At 53.3% G+C, this 16,911-nt stretch overlaps 1 protein-coding gene across 9 annotated transcripts; it reads left to right on the top strand.

The window, feature by feature from the left end:
• Positions 1–862: 862 nt before the first annotated feature.
• Positions 863–15,247, top strand: ETV4 (ETS variant transcription factor 4). 9 transcript variants are annotated; one of them, XM_081029285.1, is made up of 14 exons: positions 897–1,030; positions 1,500–1,641; positions 1,830–1,923; positions 2,176–2,223; positions 4,036–4,206; positions 8,724–8,777; positions 9,989–10,115; positions 10,580–10,741; positions 10,970–11,229; positions 13,007–13,081; positions 13,235–13,303; positions 13,481–13,653; positions 13,925–14,026; positions 14,360–15,243. In XM_081029285.1, the coding sequence occupies exons 5-14, from the start codon at positions 4,131–4,133 to the stop codon at positions 14,582–14,584; spliced, it is 1,323 nt and encodes a 440-aa protein (XP_080885411.1). In that variant the 5' UTR covers positions 897–1,030; positions 1,500–1,641; positions 1,830–1,923; positions 2,176–2,223; positions 4,036–4,130; the 3' UTR covers positions 14,585–15,243. The 9 variants fall into 9 exon arrangements, with proteins under 9 accessions (XP_080885406.1, XP_080885411.1, XP_080885408.1 ...); XM_081029280.1 differs by lacking the exon at positions 4,036–4,206 and having other exon boundaries at positions 863–1,030; positions 10,598–10,741; positions 14,360–15,247; XM_081029282.1 differs by lacking the exon at positions 4,036–4,206 and having other exon boundaries at positions 911–1,030; positions 1,531–1,641; positions 10,598–10,741.
• Positions 15,248–16,911: the final 1,664 nt, after the last annotated feature.

The raw sequence follows: 16,911 nt of genomic DNA, 5'->3' as shown, positions 1-16,911 counted from the left end.
AAGATGGCTGAGAGGAATTGTCCTTTCAGAGGTCCAAGCTGGGGGCTCTGGTTTCTGCTGCAATCAATAGAAAGTGGGTCACAGAACAGCTCTGCAGAGCAGACCCTTGAGGAAAAGCCTGGATTCTGTGCCAGCTTTCATTTATTGAGTGCCTACCATGTATTAGTTGTTGTCACATAGCTTTAATTTATTTAACTGTGGCCTCAAAGGGCTGTTAGAAGAATGTGGGGGATTGGGAGCTGTAAACCCCAGCAGCTAACCGACTGAGTGACCTCAGCCAACTCACTGCCCCTCTGAGTGTTCATTTTCAATCTATGTAAAATGGAAACAATAGAGCCACTTCGCCAGGTTATGGGAATGAAATGAGCATGTGGAAGAAGAGTGCTTCATAAATGTTAGTTATTATTGTTCCTCTGGGCACACAAGTCCACTCGCCTTGCCCCAGGGCGCACACACAGACATGTTCACACTTCCACGTACATACAGATACACAGAGACGCGTGCAGACTCCAGACGGCGGAGCTCACCGAGCCTCAGACCCAGGGCCACCGCCGAGCCCCGCGGAGAAGCTATCAGGTCCTTGGCCTCCTTTTCTCTCAGCTCTTTCTGAATGAACTCGGGCCGCGAAGAGTTTATTTTTTTATGAATGGGAGCCCAAGCCGTGAATGAAGTCGGGAGCCAGCCCCTGCGTTCTGATTGGCCCTCGCGGCTGGGAAACTCCGCCCCCCCGACTTGGCCAAGCGAGTCTCCGGATTGGCGGGCGTGCCCGGCCCTGGGGTTTCATTCACAAAAGTCAATGAAACAAAGGGAACCGGGTGGGGGGGGAGAAAGGGCCGAGGCCGAGGAGGAAATGCACCAATCAGCGGCTCCCCCGGGCTCACAACTGTCCGCGGCGCCCGGAAAACAAGCTGGTGCGCGGGGGACCTGGGGCCGGGGCCGCCTCGCTCCGGCCTAGCCCCGCGGCCCTTGCTGCGGCCCCGGAGCATGCTCGGGACCCCCCGCGGCTCCAGCACTGAAGCCCCGGCCTCAGGTGAGGCTGCGGGAAGGGAAGGGAGGGAGAGTGTTGGTGATTCCTCGCCTCACCTCCAACCCACTCCACACTCTCACTGCCACCAGCGCAGATTCCAGGGCCGGGGGTGGGAGGCGCCGGGATTCAGGGTTGGAGGGGGCGCGGGAGTTGTGAGCACCCGAATGGTGCGCGCCTCGCCTGTTCCTCAGCGCGCGAGCGCACACACACACACACACACACACACACACACACACGTCTTATGTAACCGAGCCTGGGCAGAGCAGGGCTGCAGAAGGCAGCCGAAACGGCGAGTCAGGCTCCCAGGAGCAGGTGGGACCTCCTTTGGCGGGAGGGGAGTGGTGGCGGCGCTCAGCAAGCGGAAACCCCCCCATCGCCTGAGTGAGTCGGAGAAGTTTTGCCGTCGGACCCAGAGCCTGGGGACGGTCCCCTCCCCGCCGCCCTGACCCACCCCCACCCCCTGCCTTCCCAGGACAGTGTGCGAACGCAGCCCCCCCTCCCAGGTCTCTGCCCCCGCGCGGTGCCCGGGCCGTGCGGCCGAAGGGAGCGGCCGGATGGAGCGGAGGATGAAAGGCGGATACTTGGACCAGCAAGTGCCCTACACCTTCTGCAGCGTGAGCGCCGCGCCGGCCTCCACGCCCGCCCCCGCCCTGCACCGGGTTCCTACCCGCCCCACAGCCCCTTCTCCGCGGCCCGGTGGGGTCCAGGGTTGCCCGGCCCGAGTCACCCCGGGGCCCGAGTCCCACCCCTCCAGACCAGCGGGCCTCAGGGTAACTCCGGGCATTCTTCCCACTCCCCGCAGAAATCGCCCGGAAATGGGAGCTTGCGCGAAGCGCTGATGGTCCCGCAGGGGAAGCTCATGGACCCCGGCTCCCTGCCGCCCCCCGACTCGGAAGGTAAAGAGCCAGAGAGACACACCGCGACACACACACACACACACACACACACACACACACACACACACACACACACGCCAAGGGCCGATCCGGGAACCCCCTCCCTTTTCCCAAAAAGACTCGCCTTCCCAGGGACTCTTCATCATTCTGGGCCCCTAACCCCAAGGGCGGGGGCTGTCCCCGGGCTCGCTGGGGCTCTCTCTCACCATCACGTCCACCTCACCTTCTCCAATTCCATTATTCACCCCTCAGATCTCTTCCAGGATCTAAGTCACTTCCAGGAGACCTGGCTCGCTGAAGGTGAGTAGTTTTGTGACCTTTTCTATTGAGGTGGGGGTGCTCTCTACCCCAGCATTCCAACTTAGCCCACTTCCTCTCTCCCAGGCCTCAAGCAGCTCTCCAAGGGCCCCTCCCCAAGTCCCCGGCCTCTCTCCTCTCCCCAGCGCCCAGTGTGGACACTTATATTGATATTTATTTTCTCTGCCCTGAGCCAGGCTTGTGTAACTAGGCCTGGGGATGAATCAGACCATTGTGCGGGGTATTTGCTTATTTGAATGGAACTTGGCCCCAGGCCCATTTTCCTGGTTGAAATTTTCATTTGCAAAGTTTGTTTGGCAGCAGCCACCAGGCGGAGGTGTATGTTGGGGTGTATGTGGTAGGGGGTGGGGGGGGTGAGAAACAGGAGGATGAGGAGGAAGAGCAATTAATTTGTTACCTGCCTTCAAGAGTTGCCAAAACATTGATTTTTACCCCCTTGGTTTCTCTTCCCAACTCCCAGTACCAAACAAGTTACTGTCTGAGCCAAAAGAACAACAAACGTTTAATTAATTCTTTTTGCAGTACTGTGGCAAAGAGGGTTTAGCCCGCCTCCCCCCCAATAGCTTTGATTGTAATTCTGATGGAACTGATCCCTCCTCCTTTCCTCCTGAAATCCTCCAACCCAGGCAAATTTCCCCTCTTGTTTGCCTTGAGGGGTTAGCTGTAGCTGCATGCTGGCTGGGGTGGGGTCAGCAGCTGGGCCTTGGGTCGGTGGAGAAGTGTGTTCTGGGGGTCTCCTGGTTGGATCCACTGGTGTGGTTTGGTGGAGCCTGAGGGTGTCGCTGGTGGGGCTATAGGTAGGAGACAAATGGTGTTTAGACAGCCTCTGAGAGGGAAGGGTTAACACCCCCATCTTAGGGTCCCTTTATTTTAACACTCTGAAAACCAAGAAAACACAACATTAGCAACACCTTTACGAGGCTTTTCTCTTCCTTAAGATCTCCACAGTTCTCACCTCTGTATCCTTGGTGATTTTTTTAAGCTCCAATCCAGCTCCTCTGAAACCCTCTATAAAAGACTGGGATGGAAGGGAACGACCCCTGACTAGTCCTTGGAGTGAGACTAGATCTCTCTTGACCGCTGTGAGATAGATAGATAGATATATAAACAGAATGACTATTTAGCATAGAGCAAGTACTCCAGACATTTGGTGGATTTCATGGCTGACCAGCTGCATGAGTCCTGAAGGGGTCTTGGGGGTTCTGGGGGTATTGTGCACATCTTTCCAATTCTGCAAACCCTGAGTGCCCAGCTCTGAGTTACAGGCAGAGCTATGCCCAGTTTGCCCATCCTCCTGAGGTTCCGGAGCTGGGCTGGAGCTGAAGAACGCCGAGGTGTCAGTTTCCACGGTCTCTCAAAGACTTCCTTTCCCAACGCCTGATTTCTGTCTGGCTCACCAGGCTCCTTGTCTGACAGCTGAGGGTCCCTGGGCTCCCCACAGTGGGCAGCTCCCAGGGCTGTGATCTAGGGGTGCGCTCAGAGGTTGGCATTTTGGCTGCAGCTGGTCCATTTGTGCCTGGGTTAGGAATGGGAAAGGGAGGAAAACAGCCTCATTTCCTCTCAACCTTGGAAGCCCCACCCCTTGGCGGTGGAGGGTCTAGAGATTGTACTGGTGTCTATCTGTGTGTCAGTGTGACAGCGAGTGTGTATGTGTGTATGTATCATGCTGCTGCCCTGGGAGTCTCTGTACATTTAAATCCAGTGGGTGGGGAGGTGGGGGGTGGGGATCGAAAGGCGGAGTGTGTGGGGGGGTGGGCGCTGGGATCTCCTTGGTTCCCTCTCCTTCCTTCTGAGGGAGCAGCTCAGGTTCCCAGCTGGCAATGGACGGCCAGGCCTGAGGGGGGGATGCTGAGGCCGCTCGCTCCTTCTCACTCTCTCTGCGGAGACAGATGCAGCTGCCGGGGCCCTGTCCCCCTGCACCATCCCAGCACCACCCCAGCCTCCTCTCCTGCCTCTTCCCACCAGGTCAGTGACCCCTGCAGCCCAGGGGGAGCTTTGGGGTGGCAGGGAGGGGCTAGCTTCTTTGGAAACTTGCCAGTGGGGTATGCGTCAATAGGGATGGGGACCAGAGACCAACTGCCCTCCTTCAGCTTGATTTCTTCCTAAATCCCCAGTCTGGAGAGAAGCAGGTCCTTGTAGTGTGGGTGGGACTGAAGAATTGGGGGGATGCCCAGCTTAGATCCGGCTGATGTGGCTGTGGGTTCACAGTCCGGTGTCTGGGTATCATTGGGGGTCAGTGTGAGTGGGGCTCTATAGAGACAGCTCCGATATCTTAGGGGTTGGGGCTTTTCTAGACACAATGTTGGGAGGATGAAGTGAGGCTAAGAGGGCGTGTCTGTTTTGGGGGTGCCTAGGATCTGTTGAGTTACTGGAGAAAGGATCAGGCTGCTGTAGGGAAACCCAGGCTTAGGTAGGCTAAACCCAAACTGGGCCTGGTTGTGGTAAAAGATGTGCTGCTTCTGGTCTAGGGTTCCATTCCTGGCTTGTTGGAACCCTCAGGGACAATCGCTTCAGTCTATTTGTAGTAAGGAACATTGACTCTGGGCCACTGTATGTCCTTTGTGTGAGGCTGGAGTCTGTGGAGTCTCAGAAGCTCTGCAGATAGGTTGCGGGGGTCCTTGAGCCCTCTGACATTGTGGAAAATTTTGGAGGTGTATCATACACAAAGGAATATGGATTTTCTAGGAAGAGAAGAATGATCCATAGCTTTTATGATATTCTCAAAGGGATGGGTCTGTGTTCCCCTTTTCATAAGAACTATTGCTCCCCAATCCTCCAAGGTCTCTAGTCCCCTTTCCCTTTGGTTTCCCCCATCATCTTTATAAGTCCAGAAGGGGACTTCATGTGTGAAGGGTGTGCCTGGAGGATGTTTCTCTCGTGTGCTGCCGTGAAGTAAAAGGAATCAGGGTGTGTGTGAATCGTGTGTATGCACATTGGTGCCTCAGCTTGTCTGTGGGGAGAGATGGGGTTAATCCCCTCCCCCAGTCTTTCTTAGCTACAATGCCTCCTTCTACATCTTTCTGTCCCCTCCACAGATAGAGAACCGGTTCCTTCCAGTACAGAGGCTGCCAGAGTGGGGTCAGGGTAAGGGTGAGAGCTGAGGCCAGTGGTGACACAATGGTGCAGAAGCTCAGGAGAATGTCTCCCCATCTCTCTACTGGGACCCCTTCAGAGGCCCCATCACCCTGCGATTGGACGCTAGGAAGGGGAGAAGGATATAGGGCCTATACGGTATAGGTGGGTAGCTAATCTGGGGTGGGCTTAGCTGCTTAGCTGGTTTAACCTCCCCATTGTCCTGGAGCCCAGCTTGGGAGGCCTCCCCCCCCCCCCCCGCCCCAAGCACTTCTCCTGTTGGAGGGACATTCCCTACAATTCTCTTTGGGCATTATGCTGGCTTGGCACTTCTCATCTCTCTTTAGTCACCTGCAATGTCCCCAGGCAGATAAACTCGACCTTAGTGCCAGGATGAAGTTGGGGGAAGACACTGGCACTCAGGCTTGGCAGCCAAACCTCAGCCAAGTCAACAAATAAAGAGAGTGGTGTACACTCAAGACCAAACATGGTCATCAGAAATGCGCCTGCTCTCCAGGAACGTGAGGCAGTGTTACTGTTCCTATTTCTATCTTTGTTAACATTCTCTGAGTAACTGAGGCCCTGTCCTGCCCCTTTCGGAGAAGTCAGCGTTCTGGGGAAGAACCAACCAGGGATTGGGGTTCATACCACAGCCCATTTTTGCCTCTTCTGATTTCTCCTGGCTCAGGAAAAAGTGGCACCACCTCTTCTGGGGTGTGGTCTGTGTGCTGGGGGTGGCCTCCTCTGGGACTGCTGGGGGGTGGGTGTCTGGTTAAACCTGAAGCCCGGGCAACGGCAACATGACCCCTAGGGCTCTTTAGCATCATGTGACGCCTGTGATGCTAGTAGGAGATGCCCTCAGCCCATTACCTCAGTGGAAAGGTGCAGTTAATGAAGCCCCAGAGGGGGCCCCAGGTGCGTCAGCCTCCCCCATGATCTGCACGTAGCCCCACTCCCCCACCCCTGCTCTGAGGACCCTCCTTGCCTCAGTAACAGGGAGAGAAATGTTGTTCATCCGCCCCCTGGCCAGCAGGGATGAGCTTGGGCCTTGCTTCCCTGGGCAGTGAGCAGGTTTTGCGACCTGCCCTTTATCCAGTGTTTCCCAAACCTGCCTATTGTTAAGGGCCTCCAGGGGCGCTTGCTAAAAATAAAAATGCCTGGGCCCCACCGGTGGCCTATGCAATGAGACTGGGGGGGTGGGGTGGGGTGGGGGAGGCCTGGGAATCCATGTTTTTAACAGTGCTCCCAAATTCTTGACTCAGGCCAGTTTGGGAATGGTTGCCTTTGTGCCCTGGTGGCTCTCCTGAAAAAAAAAAAAAAATGTGTGCTGCCTGTGTGTTTTTGTTTGTTTTGGCCAAGAGATTTCATGTCCGACTGATTTATCTGATCATTCTAGACTTGTTTTCTGCTGACGTTTCATAAGTTCTTCTTTAGCTGCTGGTGGCTTTAACCCCTTCCAACCAGTCTCTCTGTCAAGAAGTCAACTATAAATGTGTATTTTAGAACACTTGGTACCTCTGATACTTAAAGTAAGTTGACGGAGAATCTTCCTACCACAGCCTAAAGTATTCCTTGTGAGATGGGCTCCCCCCCAGCGCACCTGCCTCTAATTTACCTGGTTGTGGAGAGGGTGGGGGAGCCCTCCGGTTGAGGGACGGGCTGGCTGGTTAGGATCTCTTTAGTTCTTGCTCCCCAGCCCACCATACTGGCTCCCACAAGCCTGAGGACAGGTCATTGTATGTGTATTCATGGGGCCAACAAATACCGCATTGTTTATTCTGAGCCAGACCCAGTTCTGGGGTGCTGGGGCATTAGATGAACAAGACCGATAAAGCCCCTGCCTTCAGCAAGCTTAACTTTCTGGTAGAGGAGATGGACAATAAACACGTAAACGTAAATTAATAAGTTCAGGTAGCCCTAAGTGCTGGAGAAAAAAATAATAAACCCAGGATGCGAGAGAGGGCTGGGAGGGACCTCTCGGGTTTGGGTGGTCAGAGAAGGCCTCTGAGGAGGTGACCAAGTTAGCGAAGACAGAAGTGGCCAGAGAAAAACAGGCAGGCAAAGATCTGGGGAAGAGAGATCAAGCTGATCGGCTTTGAGGACTCAAAAGGAGACCAGAGCACTAGAAAGTAAAAGGCAAGGGGAGGCAGATTAGGGCCAGACCATGCGGGGCCTTGGAGGCCGAGGGGAAGAGTTTGGGGTTCATGCTTTAAGCAAGGGAGAGAAGCGACCCGATTTCTATTGTAAAAAGATAACTGAGTGTTATGTGGAGAACAACTAACTATAGGAAGTGAGAGGAGAAGTAGGGAGTTCTGACCAGAGGCTGTGGCTGAAATCCAAGGAAGAAACGATGGAGCCCTTGCCCAGGAGCGAAGCAGTAGAGAGTGGGGTGTGTACTTGTACAGGCCAGGATGAGTGGGGTTGTTCTGCAGCCGTCTCCTCAAATCCCTGGCCCTTACCAGCCAGCCATTCCCAACTCTAGTCATTTTATCCATCAGCTTCCCCATTGTCCAATCTGAGAGCTGTCTCCAGGGAACAAGAGACAAATCTCCTTGGTATCTACCCTCCCCCTTCCAGCTGTGATCTCTATTCTTGAGAGAGGGGCAAAAGTGGGCAGTCTTTGGGGTCGGGGGAGGTACTCAGCTGCATACCTACCTGAAGGAGTGTTTGAGGCCATGAAAAAACTAGAAATCAAAGCCCGGATATCCAGGCTGGAAGCCATGGATGAATTGCTATTCTATTTTAGTTTTGCTGCCTAATCCCCAAACCCAGTGTCACCCACACAGGCACCGTGGGAGTGCACCTCAGACTTCCATGCTTGGGAAGCCCTCCTCTCCAAGCTGCACATCAAAAGACCCTGACCTGCCAGTGTCCCCAGCCTCCGCCTCTCCCATTGTCATTCTCTTTTGAACCACCTTCTTTCCTCCATTCCATCTCCTTTCCCAGGCTCTAGATGTCTAGATTTCACCCCAAGTTGTATGAAATGCAGATTCTCGGGCTCAGCCCAAGATTCAGAATCTCCCCACATGATTCTAAGTCCACAGGATCTCATTCCTTTTGATGCCTGCCCCATCTCAGACATGACTCTGCTGTAAGCTTTGAGAGACCTTTGTAAACTCTGAGGGGCAGGGCTATCTTCACGTCAGAAAAAATGGAGGGAATAAAGACAAAGCGTCTAGGAAAAGACTCTGGAATCTGTTCAGACAGGTTCCAAGAACTTGCAGCCTTCCCTCCAGGGTCTTAATGGAGCCCAGAGATGGCAGGCACTAGGACCGGGGGTGGAGTTGTCTTCAGTCCTAGGAAGACTTCTTTCTGGCGGGTGCTAGTCTGCAGGGCTACTATAATGGTGTCTCCCAGGGGTTGCCATCCAGGGCTCCCACCCCAGACTCACCTCTGACCTCTCTCTGCAGCTCAGGTACCAGATAGTGATGAGCAGTTTGTTCCTGACTTCCATTCAGAAAACTGTGAGTAGAGGGCCCTGGGTAGAGGGAATGGGGAGTGAGGGAGGGCAGGAAATGAGTCATAGGGATAGGGAATCACAAAAGATCAACTTGTTCTCTCCTAAAGAAAAGGGTAAAGGGCAGGGCTCCCCATTCTTGGGTTTGGACTCAAAGACCAAGACAGTAACTGGGAGCTGAAAACCTTGGTTCAAATCTGGGCTTGCTCCATGCTAGCTGTGTGACCTTGGAACAGACACTTGTCTCTGATCCTCCATTTCCTCATTTCTGAAATGAGGGGTATGGACAAGTTCAGCAGGGTCCAGTTCTACCATTCTTCATGCAACTTGGGGGCTATTTTGCCCCCCAGGAGACATATGGCAATGTCTGTAGACATTTTTGGTTGCTACCACTGAAGGTGGATGCTGTCTAGTGGGTAGTGGCCAGGGACGCCGCCAAACAGCCGGTAATGCTCAGAACAGCCTCCCCACGACAAAAAAATTATCTGGCCCAAACGTCAATAGTGCTGCTGTTGAGATACCCTGCTTTAATGTCAGATACTTTACTCTCAACTGTCTTCACCAATGAAATGACACAGGACACAAATAATCGAAAACAGCAGGTATCGGAACGGTGGATTGCAGGCCGTTGACTCGACTGCAGTAAGACAGAATCTCACACTCACCGACTTGGAACCAACTCTTTGCTGCTCAGCCTAGTGGCTGGAGTTTTCAGCCCCAGCAGGAGCCACAGGAAAGGCCAATGTTCTTCACAGATAATTAGGAGCATGTGTATAATGTTAGTCAGCTGACTTGCAAGCGGGCTAATATCCAACGTTAACCAGAAAAAGAAAGATTCTTTATAGCCCCAAATAAGAAAACATTTCTCTTCCTTGGAATTTTCCAAGGCACTCAGGAAAACCACAGGCCCTAGCTTGGAGGTACTCACTCCTCCAAAAGTGTTTTTGGGGTGTTGGTGTTGCATTAAATGTTCAACTTTAGACCGTTCCTTTGGTTAATATTGGACATTAGCCTGATGTATAAAACTAGACATAATGTAAATAGCCAAACTGTTCTTAAAAGTGTCGGACTACAACTCTCTGAAAACGGAGATCCAGAGAGGGGATGAGGTTGTATGGTGACCCCAGCTGGTTCTCAGAGAGCAGAAGGTGCTGGAAACCCTTACTGCCTCCTCTGTGACACTCTGTGGCCCTGCTCTGCCTCCTCCTACCCCCACAGTAGCTTTCCACAGCCCCACCACCAGGATCAAGAAGGAGCCCCAGAGTCCCCGCACAGACCCGGCCCTGTCCTGCAGCAGGAAGCCGCCACTCCCCTACCACCATGGCGAGCAGTGCCTTTATTCCAGGTGAGCTCTGGTGAAGGGTAGTCTGGAGAGGGAGTGAGGCACCTATTTGCAGAGGCCATGGTTGAGATGCAAATTAGACGACAAAGGATTTCCGAGCTCCTGTAAGGGAACAGCACAGCTCAGGATTTCCTCTGAGTAGTCAGGATGGAAAACACAGCAGGGGGTTCACGGGATGTATGTGAAGGCCAGGGCAGAGTCTGTTTCCCCTGGAGAAACCACTCCCGCCCAACGCTGCGGTTCTGGGCTAGCTGAGGTGTTCTCAAGATTACACCCAGTTTTAGCATTTAGGAAAGGAGAAAAAGTTCATTTGGGGCTGAATCTGGTTCATGTCATTCCTTTCCTGGAATCCTCTCCTCTCCTCCCATAATCCCTGTGCCCTCACTTCCCTGGGGATGGATGAAGGGTTCAAAGATGCCTGCCCCGCTTTTCTGCCCCCTCATCCCTGTCTCCCCCCTCAACTCCAGTGCCTATGACCCCCCTAGACAAATCGCCATCAAGTCCCCTGCCCCTGGTGCCCCTGGACAGTCGCCCCTGCAGCCCTTTCCCCGGGCAGAACAACGGAGTTTCCTGAGATCCTCCAGCACCTCTCAGCCCCACCCTGGCCATGGGTACCTCGGGGAGCATAGGTAAGGAGACACTCCCTAATCCCCAGACTTGTAGACCCAGGTCTCAGCAGTTTTTCCTCAATCCCAGAGTATTGTCCACCTGCCCTTAAGAGACCTGGGGTGGGGAAGGTAGGGGGAAGGGATATTGACACAACACCCACTAGAACCCACTCTGCAAGCTTTGGGAGTGGCGGGCACAGGAGCGCTTAACCTATTATTCTCTCCTCTTCTCCATCCAACCACATCCAGCTCTGTCTTCCAGCAGCCCTTGGATATGTGTCACTCCTTCACGTCCTCTCAGGGAGGGGGCCGGGAACCCCTCCCAGCCCCCTACCAACACCAGCTGTCGGAGCCCTGCCCACCCTACCCCCAGCAGAGCTTCAAGCAGGAATATCTTGACCCCCTGTATGAACAGCTGGCCGTGGGCCAGGGTGGGGTCAATGGGCACAGGTACCCAGGGGCGGGGGTGGTGATCAAACAGGAGCAGACAGACTTCGCCTATGACTCAGGTAAGAGATGCTGGGGGGTGAGGGAGTTTGGGTGGAATTGCTGGTGGAGTGGCATGGGATCAACCCCAGAGTGTCCTCCCATAAGTTTTTTCCCTCCCTATCTGTTTACCAGTTCATACCTCCAACCCATTCATCCATGCCTTTTTTTCATAGATTCAAAAGAATTGTCATTTTTTTCAATCAGTAAACTTATATTCAGATAAAAGATAAATGCAATGTAGGTTCTTGCCCTCAGGTAGCATGTAACTTAATAGGAAAGTTAAGGCATTTCTGTTTCTATTTAGCAAGTGTTTGGGCTTTTAATTACCTACTGAGAACAAAGTACTGTGCCTGGAGCAGGAGTGTGTGGAGTTGAAGGATACAGAAATCAATAGGATGTATCCTTGTTCCCTGTCCCCACAGAAGCTTAAAAATACAAAGGAATTTGAATGAAGAGAACCGTGAACTTCAACTAGCCAGGCTCATTGTTCGCAGCTGAGACTCAGGGTTAATAGGTGGTTTCCACAACCTGTTCTAGCCTCCAGGTTGATGGATGACCCACCATTCTGGCCAGAGCTGGGCACCCCAAGTAGGGACTGCTATATATTCTAGTTCCACCTGTCGTTGACTGGAGAGAGATGCACTCAGCCATATTCACAGATAGCTGTAATTCAAAGCCCCAAACGCAGAGGGAGGCCCCAGAGAACTCTGACTTGGGAACATGGCTACCATCCCCAAATTTGAGTTTATGTGCAAACTTGCATGAGAAAAATAAGCAATTAGAGTAGGCTCAGAGCTGGCCAGAGCTTTCGAATTTCCCTTATCCTGATGCCCAGTCTTTCAGGGGCAGGGGCATGAGCGACAACCTCCTCACCCCCACCCCCACCCCCACCCCCACCCCCGGGCTGCCCCAGTGAGAACCAGAAGAGTGCGCCTCTCCTCAAACCCGGGGCATAAGCTTGAGCCAGGCCGGGCAGAGAGATGCAGGAAAGAGGGAGCCGCTCTTGCCGCCGACCTTCAAAGGATGTAGACCGGAGGAGATCGTGTTACATGCCCTTGAACTCCTGTCCCTCCCCCTTCAGCTTCCTCTGAATGGAGTCAGGAATTCCATTCACAAAATGGAGGCATGAATGAGCCCACCCTCCGCCTCCTTCCTGAGGTGTCGGGTTTCACCATCTCATTCATAGGTGGGAGTGGAGGGGGAGGGCGGGAAGGGGCTGGAACTTGAATGGGTGGCTTCACACCACCGCCTCCAGGTGGAGTGGGGAAGTTTCAATCCTATGGAACGGAATCAAACGGAGTGGAATGTGCTGTCAGACATGAAAAAACAGCCCGATGCCCACTGCCTCTTCCCCAGATACAGATACACGCAGTCTCCTCCCCACCACCCTCCCTCACACCCTCCTTCACATATAAACTGGGCAGGGAACCTGACCTGCTGACCGGAGGTTAGCCCATTCCAAGAGAGTCTTAGACATGGACACTGTAGCCTTTCCCCGGAGGTTCATCTCTACCCCGCCCTCCTCCCGCTAAACTCACAGGAAACAGCTGCTCCCAGGAATCCTGGGCCTTCTGGAACAGCTTTGCCCAGCCCCTGTTGCTGCCATCCCTGACCTCTGGGCCAGCCCTCACTGAGGGGGTCCAGCCTCACACCCCCTCTGGGTGAACTTCCCCTGGGATTGGTGGTAGGCAGGCATCTGGGAACAGAACCAGAACAGGCTGGCAGGAAGTTCTTCAATGTTTGTAGGCCTGCTGCCCCTGCCTCTACTCTACATCACCCTTCTTTCTCCACCCCCAGATGTCCCTGGGTGTGCGTCAATGTACCTTCACACAGAGGGTTTCCCTGGGCCCTCTCCAGGTGACGGGACCATTGGTAAGGCAGCCCCCTCCTCCCAACCAAGCCCTCCACGTTGGAGGAGGGAGTCCTGCTGCCTGCCTTGGGGGAGGGTCTGTTTCAAGGACTCCCTCTGGACTGGATCTCATCAGGGAGCCCTCAGATCTGATGATCCCCAACTTCCTCCTCAAGGCTATGGCTACGAGAAACCTGTGCGACCATTCCCAGATGATGTCTGCGTCGTCCCTGAGAAATTTGAAGGTCAGAGAAGTGACTGTTAATGAGAGGGTCAGGGTCTTCTCCATGCCCTCTGACTGTATCCACCCAGGAATTACATGACATTTCATGAGAAAGAGCATGGACAGACCCCTGGGAGAGGGGATTGATTGGGGGACTGGAAGGCACAAACTCTCCACTCCTGTTTCCTGTGTTCCCCAGGAGACATCAAGCAGGAAGGAGTTGGAGCATTCCGGGAGGGACCGCCCTACCAGCGCCGGGGTGCCTTGCAGTTGTGGCAGTTTCTGGTGGCTCTGCTGGATGACCCAACAAATGCCCACTTCATTGCCTGGACCGGCCGGGGAATGGAGTTCAAACTAATTGAGCCTGAGGAGGTGGGCCTCTCAGATGTCCCTCTCTCTCCTCCCAACAGCTTTGTGGGTTGGAGATGAGAGAACCCGGGAACGGGTGGCATGTGCCCTCACCATCATCATCGCTTTACCTAAGCTGAATTCTTGCTAGACCTGGGTCTGTGGGCTGGTGCTTAGTTGCAGGACCAGCTTAGCCTTTTGCACTAAAAATCCCAAGTGCTCTTTCTGACTTGCCCCCCATTTATCCTCTGCTGAGCTAGCATCGCTATCCCAAAACTGTCTCCTATCCCCTCAGGTCGCCAGGCTCTGGGGTATCCAGAAGAACCGGCCAGCCATGAATTACGACAAACTGAGCCGCTCACTCCGATATTATTATGAGAAAGGCATCATGCAGAAGGTCAGGAACTAAAGGTCCAGGGACGGGAAAGGGGGCAGCAGCAGTGGCTGTGGGAAGGTGATGGGGGCAGGAGAGCATTCTCAGTGAATCTGTAAGAGCGGATAATGAACCAGTCAGAAGGGACAAGAAATTGTGGCCAATCCTGACATTTCCCTCTCCTCAGAAAGTGCTAAACAGTAACTGAGAAGCCACAAGTATGAAGAGAGTGAGATTAGAGGCGAACAAGAACGGTGAAGGGAGGAACCTGCATGGGAGAGAAATGGACCCCACACCATCTGCCTGGACCCTACAGTGACCTGGAGCTAGGCTAACCCAGTCCCTCTCTTCCCACAGGTGGCTGGTGAACGTTATGTCTACAAGTTCGTGTGCGAGCCTGAGGCCCTCTTCTCACTGGCCTTCCCAGACAATCAGCGTCCAGCTCTCAAGGCCGAGTTTGACCGGCCAGTCAGTGAGGAGGACACAGTCCCTTTGTCCCACTTGGACGAGAGCCCGGCCTACCTGCCAGAGCTGGCTGGCCCTGCCCAACCCTTTGGCCCCAAGGGTGGCTACTCCTACTAGCCCCTAGCAGCTGCTCCCTTGCTGCCGGGGTGCTGCCCTATGTATATATCGATGAATCTGGTGTTGGGGAAACCCTCACTCTGAAACCCACAGATGTCTTTGAAGCAGATCTCCACTGGCCCATCAATCGCCCTGCCCAGACTCTGAGTTGCTCACCAGAGCCAAAGGGAAGGAAAAGTGGAGACACTGCAAGTGCAAAGGTGGAATCTCGGGAACTCCTGGGAGTTTCACCTCTGGTCTCTTCCTAGGTCATGCTTAGAAGCCCACGCCCCTTAGAATCCCTTTCCCCTATCACAGAGAACAAGAGTTTGTTCTGCTCTGGGGGACAGAGAAGGGGCGTCCCCACTTTATCCTGGTGGAGAGGGATGCATTGAGCTCAGATATCCCACTGTTGGGGGACAGAAGCCTGGATCCTGCACTCCACTCCAAGCTGTGGCCCTGGAGGGTCCTGCTTGTCAGTTTTTGGTGCTCTGCGTTTCCAGAGGCAGGGGGAAGCTGGAGGGAGAAACCTGGGATGGGGTACGGGTTGCTGGTAGAGACAGGAAAGGCTGGGTTCCTGCTCTGAGGGCCCTTTGCTTTGCCTTTTCCAAGGCCCAGGCCTGGAATATCACCTCCACCGTGTCTGCCAGACCCTAATAAAAGCCCTTGCTTCTTCTCTTAAGTTCTCCTGTGTCCTCTTTGCTGCTATGGGTGAAGGACCTGGGGTGGAAAAAGCTCAGCCTTGCAGCAGACAACCAGAGTTTGGGGCCTGACCCTGACACTTAACTTCCCACATGTTTTGGGGAAAAAGTTTACCTTTTTCCTCTGAAAAGTGAGCTCATGGGCTCAATGATACCTGCTCTTTCCCCCCTCCACGATTATCATGAGGATCCTAAAATAATGGACATGGTACTTTGTAATCTGGCCCTGTGCCCTTTGGCCATCTCCCTATGTGGGGTAGGTAGGACTACTGAGCTTGAGGCCTTCAGAGCTTGTTCAGGCAGGATTTGTTTGGCCTGTGGTTTCTGTGATCACAGTTGCTCCCATGAGCCACGGCACCCCAACTGTGTGTCCCCCCTTCTGCTGTGGCTCCAGGTTGTTATTTCTGCTTAAGTTGGAAACAAAACTTTGTGGAGAAGATCTGGAGAATGGGAAAAGAAAGGCACCCAGGCAAGAGGGTGCAGGGAGAGGCTGGAGAAAGCCCTGGGTTCTAGCCAGTTTAGGAAAAGGACACTAGATCTTCAGGGGAAAGGGGAGTGGGGAACTGTGAATTCTCCTTGCCTAAATCTGGGGGAGACCAGACCCTGGGGCAAAGTTTCCTGGGGGATGGGCAGGAAAGGCAAGGCTGAAAAAGTGACACCTACAGTGTGGCTAAGCAAGTATGATGGGTAGCTGTGGATATGAGAGCAGAAGGAGCAGCTATAGACCCAGCCACTGTGCAAACAGCTTCCCAGAAGTTAGGCGCTCTCCAGTTAAATCAGAACCACAGCCATGCTGAGGCTGGGTCGCCCAACCCTTTTTAATACCTGCCCCACTTCACCCACAGCTGCTGCCCAGTATTGATGCTAAGACCTGGCGGCCCTCTCGGGAAGAGATGCCTCTCAACCACTACCCGCAAATAAAAAGCAAAAATAAAAATTTTCCTAGAAACAGAAGACATCAATGTACTGATTTTTACAATTTAGAGCAAAAAAAAGAAAATTTTAAGTTTTTAAAAATATACATGATTTAATTCCACATTAAAGGCCAGCTACCATGTTTCCCCGAAAATAAGACCTAGCTGGACCATCAGCTCTAATACATCTTTTGGAGGAAAAATTAATATAAGACCTGTCCTTATTTTACTATAAGACTGGGTCTTACCTAACATAAGACTGGGTCTTATATTAATTTTTGCTCCAAAAGACACATTAGAGCTGATAATCCGGCTAGGTCTTATTTTCAGGGAAACACGGTATCATGGGAAGGTGTAAAAGCTTATTGAGTACAAACAGGTCCTAAGTACGCACACAAGACACAGGGATTTGGATGAGAAGCAGCATCGCGGAAAAGGTCTCCACAGGCTGAGACATGTGACCTCTGCCCTCTGAAATGTACGTCAACAAGCCACTCCTCACAGCTCTTCCTTCAAAGCCTTCAACTTGGAAGGGCACTGCTCAGAGGAGACACCTACAGCAACCACGGGAGGAAATTCTTTGGGTTGAAGGAGACAGCCAAAACCAAACCATGCTCCAGACTGGAAGAAGGTGACCCCGGGACTGAAGAGCCTGACCCAGCAGTAGAGCTCACATGTGCCCCATGGGGACGGTCCCCCCACATACACAAACAAGCACAGACTCAGCACATGT

Source organism: Rhinolophus hipposideros, assembly GCF_964194185.1.
Source record: "Rhinolophus hipposideros genome assembly, chromosome: 20".
NCBI lineage: Eukaryota > Metazoa > Chordata > Mammalia > Chiroptera > Rhinolophidae > Rhinolophus > Rhinolophus hipposideros.
The sequence above is the reverse complement of the archived record's forward strand: the minus strand, read 5'-3'. Positions and strand labels throughout refer to the sequence as shown.

Coding starts and splice junctions, on each gene's coding strand:
- ETV4 (XM_081029278.1), top strand. CDS start 1,582: ATGGAGCGGAGGATGAAAGGCGGATACTTGGACCAGCAAGTGCCCTAC. Junction 1,642..1,829: donor TGCCCTACACCTTCTGCAGC/GTGAGCGCCGCG, acceptor CACTCCCCGCAG/AAATCGCCCGGAAATGGGAG. Junction 13,654..13,924: donor AACTAATTGAGCCTGAGGAG/GTGGGCCTCTCA, acceptor CTATCCCCTCAG/GTCGCCAGGCTCTGGGGTAT.